This window comes from Prionailurus bengalensis, chromosome A1 (assembly GCF_016509475.1).
Source record: "Prionailurus bengalensis isolate Pbe53 chromosome A1, Fcat_Pben_1.1_paternal_pri, whole genome shotgun sequence".
Classification (NCBI taxonomy): domain Eukaryota; kingdom Metazoa; phylum Chordata; class Mammalia; order Carnivora; family Felidae; genus Prionailurus; species Prionailurus bengalensis.
The window spans coordinates 36310668-36322763 of NC_057343.1; the positions used below are offsets into that span (position 1 = coordinate 36310668).

Genomic DNA, 12096 nt, shown 5'->3' on the forward strand with positions numbered 1-12096 from the left:
AAGCCTGGAGCCTGCTTTGGGTTCTGTGTCTCCCTCTCTCTCTCTGCCCCTCCCCTGCTCACCTTCTCTGCCCCTCCCCTGCTCACCTTCTCTGCCCCTCCCCTGCTCACCTTCTCTGCCCCTCCCCTGCTCACGTTGTCCCATTCTCTCTCAAAAATAAGTAAATATTAAAAACTTTTTTTAAAAGGCTGCCATTAACTTTGACAGAAACCCATGGGGGAGGGTAAGGGAAAAAAAATGAGGTTAGAGTGGGAGAGAGCCAAAGCTCTCTCCCAAAGACTCTTGAAAACTGAGAGCAAACTGAGCGTTGATGGGGGGGGGGGGGGGGAGGGAGGGAAGGGTAGGTGATGGGCATTGAGGAGGGCATCTTTTGGGATGAGCACTGGGTATTGTATGCAAACCAATGTGACAATAAATTTCATGTATTAAAAAAAAGGTTTAAAAAACATAAATCCAAGTACATCAGTAATTATGGCATAAGGATTTCAACAGCGAGAACAAACAAATCACAAAGAAAAAAATAAGAAACGATTGCTACAACCACCAGTGCTACCACAAGAGACAGCCACCAGTTATAAAACCAGTTATGTTCCAATCATGGCATCAACAATTTAATTCTAACAAAAAGCTGATGATACAGATATTAGTCCCATCTTAAGGATGAGGAAATTGAGCATCAGAGGTAAAACAAGATGCCCAATATCAAAGGGATGATAAGTCATCCGAAATACAAGTGCTCTGACTCTTAAGTCCCTAATTCTAATTTGTGATGTCCAGGTAGCATTAAGGGACAAAAAGCAATTTTTGTCACAACAGCAGGATACAGTGCCCATCTACATAGAGAGCCAAAAAAAAAAAAGTATAGTACTCAGTGATTTGAACAACTAAACATCAGAATGCCAAACCTGAGACATGTTTAAAAATTAAACATCACTTGAGTCTGTCTTCCCAAACAAAGGCCTCCAAGTCACTGACTGGTCTAGGAGATAAATGGAGTTAAAGTATAAATAACTTATATTCTTGTAACCTGGTCTTTGGTTAAAGTATCCGGTGAAAAGTACAGTGTGTTAAGTCATTTTTCTCTAATCCAATTCTATTTTAAATTCAGCCAAAATCATTTTCTGCTGTCTTTCTGATTGCTTCTTCATTAGCTTCCATTTCTAGATTTCATCGAATCCATTTATTCAATTTTTATATGACTGGTCAAGCTCATTTGTTGTCCCACGAAATAAATATAATTGATTCTGTGTGCCAGTCATGGTTTCTTAGACATTTACTCATTACTTCCACCCACATATTTCATGTTTCCCTAGAAAACTGGCAGCTGAGTGGACGCTTAATGCTCCTTCCAACGTCTACATTTATAATTTGTTACAAGATAATTTTATCCGTAGGGAAACTCGCATTAAAGAGATGCCTCTAAGCCACTATTATGTGTACTGATTTACGTAGTTAGAATGTCATCAGTCTTACTTTTCTGTAATGCAAATATCATCCTGGTGTATAAGTGACATTAGAGATCAATAGCCATCTGAATCCACTAACAGGCAAAGAAGTCTTGGAGTCAGTAAACCAACCAGTCGGTGTTCCTCACCAATGTGAGGGGCTAAAGGACCACAGCAGTTTTAGAAGCTGTAAGAAGTATTTTCAAATTAAACCAAACGTCCAATACTTGTGCCTTTATACACTCAAAAGCCCTCTGATTCCAGTTGCCCACAAACTTAAGCACATCATTAGACAAACGCATTGTTTTCCCCACTGCAGCACGTTCCAGCAGTATCTCTCAACTTGACAGTTTTACTTACTGTCTTGGAAGCAGTATTAATGTACTGCATCACCATTTCTTTTTTGATGCTGAAGTCCTTTTCCCGCAATGGTGCTTTCTTATCTTCATTTAAATTCATATCTTCCTGGAAAACACAATTAAAAAGCCTCATTTTAGAATCTAAGTAGAGCAGCAATTCTACATACCCTACCAACGGAAAATCAATAATTTGTGACTACGGCAGCATTAATTGTTTTGGAATGATTTACGTGTAGTTCTGCCTGGAGGAAAGCAAAGAACAGGAGACACAGAGAAAAACACGTTCTAGATCATTTTAACAGGTAAAACACCAGAAAATCTTTTTAAATTCGCAACAGGCTAGTAAAATTACACTCTCATCACTACAGGTAATTAGACAGTTGAAGATTTCTGCCTTTCTTAAGGTCATCTGGATTCACATTTTAAATACACAAACACAAATATAGGTACTTTAAAAAAAAAAAAAAAAAAAAAAAAAAAAAAAACAGTGCACCTGAAGCTATCTTGCACTATTTCTGAAAGAGCTGTTCCATGTATCATAAAAATTAAAAGGTAAATAAGCAAGCACTTTCCTGATTCTGTAGCTACAAGCTCATAGAATCAAATACCTGGTAGAGAGCCTAGCAAAAGGCAAAGCATTCTAGTTTTCTCTTCTCTACCCCTACCAAAAATACCAACTACTTAATTTATTCTAGGTTCTAAATAACATAAAAGTTGCACTCATAAAATGAAGTACCACCTAAAAATCTAACATTTCTCAACAGCACCAATCAAAGGTTAAAGTAACCTGGAGCTCGCTACAGGTCTAATACTAACTAAAAATACAAATCAAGAATATCCACGTAAGTATGAGAATTGCTACCAGTTAAGTTGCCCTCATTAGAGGCCGTTCTGGTAATGGAAAAGGAGCCTAAAGTATAACAGAAATGGCTGAAAAAGGGCTGCTCAAATGGATTTCCTCCAGATAGTAGTAGCCCTTATTTGTAACACACAATAGAACACACTTGAATGTATACCAACTCCATAGCCTCTCAGAAACAGGTGTATAAAAATCAAGAATTCAGATCACCTGTGGAGCCCAGCAGGTTAAATTTATTCTAAGTTTTAGAAGAGTGCTACAATTCATCAGACACTGTAGTTTATGCCTTTAGCTGACTCAGTTTTTGGCTACCCATCCCTTCAAGCACTTAAAAGTCAAAATTTCCTTCATTTCACCTTGATATAAATATTTAAGATCTTAGAAGTTGTTCAACTTGACACTCTAATAAAAGGTAGTAATTAGTAATGTCACTCCCGGCTGTTCAGGTTAGAAATATCCTATTATGTGAATAATGGTTTGTTTTGTTCCTTTTTTTTTTTTTTTTTTTTTTTTTTTTTTTTTTTTTTCCCCCCTCTAAGCCTGGGACTCTCAATAGGCCTTAACACCACTTAGGATTTTAGAAAGGTCTTGGGATATTCTGGTCGTCAGTGACTTGAGATGAAGCTACCAGTATTCATCAAGGTATATTAGACATTCTTCAACACATGGGCTAATCCTACACAATGAGAAACTGTCTTGTGTCCCACAGAGAGAGACACACATCTTGAAAAAGAAAATTTTATTTAAGCCTAGAATAACTCAATAGAATTAAATGTACAATGGCATTAATATGTAAGTTGTTACAGATGAAATACTTTGCATTATGTGATTTTAATATTTAATATTCTAATATAGCTGTAAGTTATAGTACCACTGGGTGTATTTGTTGTTGTTTTTGTTTGTTGTTTGTTTTTAAATAAGCTTTATCATCAGTCGTGCTCTATTTTTGAAATTTGGGTACCCCAGGACAACACTGCTTGTGGTATTTGAATCACTAGAACAGCACAGCTACATAAAACCTGCATGATAGCTATTGTATGCACGAGGTGAAGATTCAAGAATGACTTTATTATACCTTCTTCAGCAGTCATGGCCAATTGTTTATATTGAAATATATGTTGAATATTTATTACAGTGAGGTATTAAGTGGATTTTTTTAAATTATGTGGGGCGCCTGGGTGGCGCAGTCGGTTAAGCGTCCAACTTCAGCCAGGTCACGATCTCGCAGGGTCGTGAGTTCGAGCCCCGCGTCGGGCTCTGGGCTGATGGCTCAGAGCCTGGAGCCTGTTTCCGATTCTGTGTCTCCCTCTCTCTCTGACCCTCCCCCGTTCATGCTCTGTCTCTCTCTGTCCAAAAATAAATAAACGTTGAAAAAAAAAATTTTTTTATTAATTATGAGTGTAGGTAGTTTATATTACCTATATAGAATTTCGTTGGAAGAAAGTAATGGGGAAGTTACAGGGAAAGTAATGGGAATACTGGTTACAAAAAGGCAGGGTACTTAAGAGTACTGAGAACCCCTGTATTAAATTATTCACTGTATTTTTATTTTCTTTCTAATGGCCAAGCATGGCCCAGCCTCTTTCACCAGCAAATTAAAATATGTAGTAAATACAGAATGCTAACAAACTACAAAATCCTTTAGTTGTGGCTGAAATCAAAATAAAATTTTAAGATATACACTTTTAAAAAGTTTACTGCCTTCTTTTTGGAAAGGCATATTCAAGATGACAGGAGCTCATACACAATAGTGGTATATTTGGAATTAAGGAAGAGACTCAGGGTTCTCCCAACCTCTTTCCACTATCTTATTCCACCTCTCTTGTCTAAATACAGCAGTCACTTCATGACAGTCCCTGTTTTAAAACAAAAAGGGGGGAGACTGGGTGGCTCAGTCAGTTGAGCGTCCAACTCTTGATTTCGGGTCAGATCATAATCCCAGGGCCATGGGATCGATCCCCGTGTCCACTCCACGCTGAGCATGGAGTCTGCTTAATAGTCTCTCTCCCTCTGCCTCTCTCCCCTGCTTGCACTCTAAAATTTAAAAAAACTAAAAGTAAAAAGAAATAAAAATAAAAGCAAAAAGGAAAATGAAGGAAGGACACTGAAAGTTTGGAATCAGCTACATAGTACTGCAGACCTTTCTCATTAGGCATGTAACTCACAGGTGGTCATTCTCTACATGTCCAGAAACCAATGGCACTGGAAAAAGAAACTGCCATTTACAAAGGGAAAAAGGATATATAGGAGCCATGAAAAGGAAAAATATATATTTGTGTATAAAAAAAAAAGTGCAGTATTTGTAAAATAGATTTTTATCTCACAAAGAAAAAGGCTGAAAGGAGAAAGCCCTATTGGACTTTGGCGCTGAATTTCAGCAGGGGGCGGGTGGTGGGGGTGGGTGTCTACAAAGTCCTCGAAAAATGTATTGGAAGCTTTTTCCTAGCTAATGCACATCTATATAGGGGGAGAAAAAAGTTCTTTCTTTCTACCCTTCATAGGTTCTTCTAGTTAAACTAGGAATTAAATTGGCATGAGGCTGATCAACAGGAGAAAAATCAAATTTAATTCATACATACAAGAACCCCACATACAAGAAAGATTCCAAGACAGAAAGGTAAAATGAGGTTTATATGCCATACCGAGCTGAGGCGTGGGATAGGATCCTGGGGTTTCCAAGGGGAGGAGGGCAATTCACAGGGCAATAAGAGGTTTGGTAATTAGGTATTTGTTCTGCTATACAGATGGGTCACTCAGATAAAACTTCTCTCATAGTAATGCTTTGGGAAAGACTCTCAATTTACATTCTTCTAGGTGGTTCAGACAGGGGCAAAAAAGTTTCTCTTGAGCCCTCCAGGCCTCAGCTGCCTTCAACTCCAGTAGTCCACATGCCAAAGTGGAACAGTTTGGGGAAACTTGCTCTGAATCCCTTCAGTGTCTTTAATTCCAGAGGAGCTAAGCTGAGCATCTCTGAGGGCTATCTAGGAAACTAGAGTTAGGGGTGAGGGGTGGAATCAGGGGAGAACAAGCATCTTCATTTAATAGCCCCCTGCCTTAAGGGAAAATCTTCAGTGTGAGAATTTGAGCATCACATAGTCTAAGCTCCATGTGTTACAGGATAAAAAATACAGGCTCACAGAAATCGCATGACTTTTCCTAGCGAGGTGGCTATTAGAAACACAAGCCCTGGAGCCCAGACTACCAGTCCAGGGCAGTTTCCAGGTAATTATAAGAGGTCCCTTGCAAATAAGTCAACCATTTTCATGTTACTCAGTTTCCATCTGCTCAAAATGATCATACAGTAGCCCTGCTGTCTTTGGTCAGGTTCCCAAGAGGTACTGTGTGAGACAAGGATCCTGGTGCAGATGACTAACAGAGGGGATGCCCTCAGGATAGGGGAATAAAGAAAAGCAAGACAGAGCAGGGGAAAGAGACTTTTGAAAATATTGCTTCAGCCTGAACTGCATGGCTGTCAGTACTACCTAGAGGGAGAGAACAGTTTGACCCCTCCGAATCAGTCAGCGGATTAGCTACAGGATCCTAGCCCCTGGAACCCAAATCTCCAGATAGGGCAGCTATAAACTACGAGGAACCAACACTTACCACCTGGAATCTGAGTGCACCAGCCTGATGAAGGTGGTCTTAGAGGGGCACCAGCAGCATCCACAACACCGTTTGAAAATAACTTACTTTCTAATAAGGCTTATTTCTAAGCAGAACTGAGTAATACAGAAACTCATGTCAATGGCCTCAACAAGCAATACAAACCACTGGATTAACCAACTCTTCCATTCAGACCTAGGTTGGGACCCTCTACTACACTGCATAGGTACAAAGTGATGCGCAGGTACAGATTTTAAGAGACCCCTGAAATGTGGTTTACTTCAATGTATCAATGTACTGAGATATATGTAGGGAATTCATTAAATATCTATTATAAACACCAAACAGGAAATATACAGAACTCATAATTGCAAAAAACCAGATGAGTAATTTGAATGAGGTTAATATTTTGTAGGTAGGACATTAAAGTTTTCCCACTTACAAATCAGATATTTATTAGCTGGCAATATTTAGCTGAATAGATCTCAAAAATATTTATGCAGTTACCAAATCAAAACATTGTCTGAAGAGTATTGTCGTTAAAGCTCTATTAATATCTTAACAGACATTATAAATTAACTCATTTACAGTGCTACCTTCATATACATGTTTAACCACAGTTTTGCCTGGGGAAACTGGGAGTGGCAATATCAAAAACCAATTTTCTCTCAGTTAATTACTTTCTAATTAAAAACTCACCTTAATTGAACCACTGTGCTGTTTTACTGTGGGAGTCTGACTGGAACTAAGGATAGATTTTAGACACAAAAAAATACTGCCAAAAAGAAACCCAGATCAAGGGGCTTTCAAAATAAGGATTCTTCAGAAGGATCAAGGTCAGGAAAGATAAGGAAATGTCACTGATTGCAGGGGACTAAGGATACAGAGTAAACTAAATGCAAGGTGTGATCCTGGATTGGATCCTAGAAGAGAAAAAGCACAAGTAGAAAAACTGGCAAAATCTCAATAATGTAATTTCATTAGTAGTGTACCAACATTTCTCAGTTCTAATAACTGAACTCAAGTTATAGAATGTGTTGACATTTGAGGAAGTAGGGTGAAGGGTATATAAGAACGGTCTGTGCTCTTTTTGCAACCCTTCTATAAATCTAAGGTTGCTTCCAAGTAAAGCTTTTCTAAGACTAAATTGAAATATTCATAAAACTTCTGTCATAAAAATAATTTTCAAGGGGCGCCTGGGTGGCGCAGTCGGTTGAGCGTCCGACTTCGGCCAGGTCACGATCTCGCGGTCCGTGAGTTCGAGCCCCGCGTCAGGCTCTGGGCTGATGGCTCGGAGCCTGGAGCCTGTTTCCGATTCTGTGTCTCCCTCTCTCTCTGCCCCTAACCCACTCACATTCTGTCTCTGTCTCTGTCTCTCTCTCTCTCTCTCAAAAACAAATAAAGCTGCAAAAAATTTTAAAAAATAAATAAATAAATAATTTTCAAAGTATGAAAAAAATGGAACATCCTTCATTCTTAAAAAAAAATATTTTTAAGTCTACTAAATACAAAGAGCAAGTTTGCAGTATACTTGGCTACAATAAATACAGACTTGATTAAGGGGAAGGAAGTACACACACACACACACACACACACACACACACTATCAAAACAAATATCTGGGACTACTAACAAAGACATAGGTATCAGAATTCCATTCCAAATCTAAAGATTAGGCACTCTTTGGAATTTTCCAAAACAAAATTCAAGCTGTTCGAATTTCTGTTTTCATTCCAAATCTGCTCTGTAAACTGTCCTCATTCTTCCCACAAGCCTTTCTACATCTTTCACCAAGATTTAGTATTCCTAAATAATGGTTAAGTTCTTGCAGGCATCGTGCTAAACATTTATAAGCACTCTTAGTACATTAACTGTCACTAATAACCCATGGTAGGTATGGACCGGCTTCTCTATATTGAAGAGAGAATGGAGACTTCGGGAAATTCTTTCAGTTGACCATAGTCCTATGCTATTTGAACTGTGGTCTATCTACACTCATCATTCTTATTCCATTATTTATCTCCATTTTCATCTAAAATCCCATTTCCTTTGGGGCTAATGCAATCGGACTTATCACTTATGTTGCCAACAACTTGTATTGACTCCTCTCCCATCACATGCCTTGCCACCCAGTCTTTAGCTTCTCCACCACCAGCAATTTTTACTTCAACTTTGCTCAACCACAGTCTTCATGACTACACCTAGACCTTTTCATTATCTAAAAATGGTTCTACCTCAGGTATCATCATGTAAGGCTCATGACTCTATTCTCAGACCCTCATTTTCTGTCTTTTCACTTGTCCTACTGCTGGACCACCATAGTGTTGACCTCAATAAGACCTATTTCTTGATCCCCTCCATGTTCTCCTAAAGCAGGTTAATTCTATGGATCATCATTTCCTACATTTACAGAAAAGCCAACTCATTTTTCTTCTCACATTCCCTAAAGTATTTATTTCAAACTTGCCCTTCCCCAAGAGCTATGAAACTACCATTTCTACTATCATTTTCAGTAAGCAAATTTCAATTTCCTCTGTAAAAAGAAAACTTTCAATTTCTCGTTTCCCATATTACCAATTTATTTGCACACTAATCTTTCTGTATCAATTCTTGCATCCATCCAAAGATAATTCCATTCATTTATGCTCTGGATCTCCTTTCCTCTCACCTCCTGAAAGGGCATTGCATATCAATTATCCTTTTTCAATTCTGTCTCACTAAATTGTTCTCAGTTGGTTGGGTCTCAATATATAAACATGTTAATCCTTAATGGATTAAAATTAAAAGGAAAAAGCACCTTCCTTCAAACCTAGCTCTCCTTTATATATGGCTTCCTTTATTCTCCTTCACAGGTAACCTTTTAAAGAACTCTTTTCTACACCCGTTGCCACTTTGACAGTGCACAGACCACAGTGGATTTCTTTTCCGATATTTGTTAAATATGTAAGATGTAACAAAATTTCCCAAACAGAGTTTGCTATTCCTGTTTAGGGACAAACTAGGAAACTGAGGTCATTTTCTGAAGGACGGAGCTGGAGCTAGAGATAATACTCACATCCCTAGCTGAGAATATGAACAAACAAGGTCCAGCTCCAGAGATGGATTCCTTAGGCAGTTCTAGTAACACAGGTATTCAAACATGGCCAAGCTGAAATCCACGATGTTTCCAGGGAGTACTAGCAGAATCACACACAACCTCAGTGACCTGGAACCAGGATGGCATCTGGCCGAAGAGTGAACAGAGCTGAGATCTTACAGACTTCACTCAAATTGTGGGAGTTTCTGTGATGCACAGAGAGGAATGAAGGAATATACCTTCTCTAAACTGCATGAAGATACCAAATGGGTCAATAGCAGCCCTGACCTGGAAGCCAGGTGAAAGGAATATAGTCAAGTCAGCAGCTTTTAAAATACTGCAAGGGATTCTTCCTAAGTGTTGGATGGGGCCAGAAATTTCCACAAACAAGAAAGTCCGAAGTTTGCTACTATATTTTACACACCTTGACTCCATCCTAGACTGACAAAATACTAATAAAAATAACTACTTTCCATGTTTTCTTGGCAAAACTGAGGTGAGGGTGTGAAATAATCTTAATACTTCCTGCACATACATGCAACTAGTTAGAGCACTAAGAAGCAATCGAGCGAAGAATGGCAAACAGAATGGACACATATTCCACCAAGTTACAAACATTTGACTCACTATTTTCATTCATGGATGTGGATTTTACAAGACAGCATGCTCATTAAATTTACATACATCAAGTGGAGTGGGATAGTTAACACCATGGAGAGTCAGATTAAATTTAAAATGATTGACTATTCAGAGAATTAAGAGAATATGTACAAGCAGCAAGTTGAAGAGGGTCAGGTTTGAGGCAATTCACCCAGAGAGGAAAAAGCAATTCACCCAGACAGGCAGAGGCATGACGAGATAGAAAATGGATGCTGCAAAGACAGGATCGTCATAGACCAAAACATTCATATTGATCAATAAGCATAATATCAGAAGGTAAAAACTGGAAGCACAGCAATAGCAAGGCAAACATTAATTCTTATTAAGTCAAAAGAAATCATCTCATTTGAATAGTGTATTAGATTTGTTTCATGGGTTAAAACCAATAGAATTGTTCCTGGAAACAGTCTGTTTTGGTAACATTTTATCACGACAGCTATGAATTGGTTAAGCATTTTTAACAGGTCCACAAGATTCCCTAATTACTTCTCCTGAGACTTCAGATCTCAACATTCTATAAGCACAATTTTACCCATTTCTTCTAAAAGTGTTCATCTGTTCTTAACCACATTGGAATTCATCTTCCATACCACATGTCAAAGGTCCTGGTAATGTTTATCCCTACACTAAGGTAGTATTTAGTGAAAGACTTCATGATCTTATTCCACGTCATTATAAACACTCATAGTACACACAAACTGAATCTATCTAGTTCTGTAATTTGTTTTATTCTTAGGTTAGGTTTAGAAAACCTTTATGAGATAAATACCTTGGAAAAAAGAGCTCACAATTAAGTGTATTACTACTTCATATTCAACATGTCCATAAATATGCTAACATTACAGAACAGCTTATCTTTCTTTTGACCATCATTTTTTACTATGTTCTTATACAGTAACCTTTTTTATATATAAATGTGATGGTAGAGAAGTTATATTTTTTTGGTTTTCCCACTAGTAAGGCTGGATTTTCACTGTTGTAGCCACAGTATCTTTACTCAATCCCCATTAAAATTAATAGGAATTCAGATGGCTAGCTCATTAAAAGGATGGCAGGCATAAAACAGCATTATCCAGAGACTGACAAAGAACTCACATATAATGTTCGACCAAATACTCTAACTGAAGCTTATAGCAAGTGTAAACTATCTTAATTTGAAACCAAATTTAAATCTGTCCTAGAGCCGTTATCAAAGAACAAAAAAAGAAACTCATGCATTGCTTTTCTTCCATATACTTTAAGTTTTAGCCGAATAGACAAGAAATGAAATTAACATGCAGAGAGCTGCACAACTAATTTATTTTGAAATATCATCTTGCTGGAACTGTTCAAGCATATACCTAAGCATCTATAATCACAAACAATGGTTATGTGATCTTTTAGATAAGAACACAGCTACTGATAAAAGTTTTTATTTGCTTTTCAACTTTTCTAAACAAATGGCTATTTCTTCACAAATTACATGAAGGATCGTCAGTGGACTGAAGATAAAAAGCCAACTTTTCTAGAGATGAAACAAGACTGAGAAAAAGCCTTCACAGCTGGAAAAGAACGGACTTGCACACTTCCCCATTGGTGAAAGAGCATGCTTAAACATTATCATAACACTTATTCTTTTTAAAATTCCCCTAACCATTTTTATTGGTTCAGTGAACTCCCACCAGGCAAAATCCAATGCTCCTAAATCATTTATTTTCTCACTTATCTGGATCCAAAGAGAAACAACTAGGCATTGACATTATTCCCCCCTGACAAACACAGCCAATGAATCAACTTGACAGTTGCCTTATACTTCTATACTCTTTTCTTCTTCCTCCTCCTCCAGCTTGGATTATTATTCTGATTGCTTTTAAACCACCTTTCCCTAAATTTTTCAATTTCTACCTAAAGGAAAGGGAAACGGTAACAACTAATAGATCAAAATGAACCATTCCCATGCAACCACTCTCATTTTATCTGGCCAACCCTAAATATACTTTTTAAGTTTTTAAGAAAAAATGCTCATGATAGAAGTAGATTTGTAAAGAATACTAATACTTGAAATAAGCTAACTGCTAGTAGCAATCTATAGCAGTCAATAAACAGAGAATTAAC

General features: G+C 37.7%; 1 protein-coding gene across 1 annotated transcript in view; it reads right to left on the bottom strand.

The window, feature by feature from the left end:
* DIAPH3 (diaphanous related formin 3) overlaps positions 1–12096 on the bottom strand; it is a 514561-nt gene that overhangs the window by 444636 nt on the left and 57829 nt on the right. The window contains exon 4 of the mRNA XM_043580147.1: positions 1806–1910. Coding sequence (XP_043436082.1) covers positions 1806–1910 — 105 coding nt within the window. The remainder of the gene's footprint in view (positions 1–1805; positions 1911–12096) is intronic.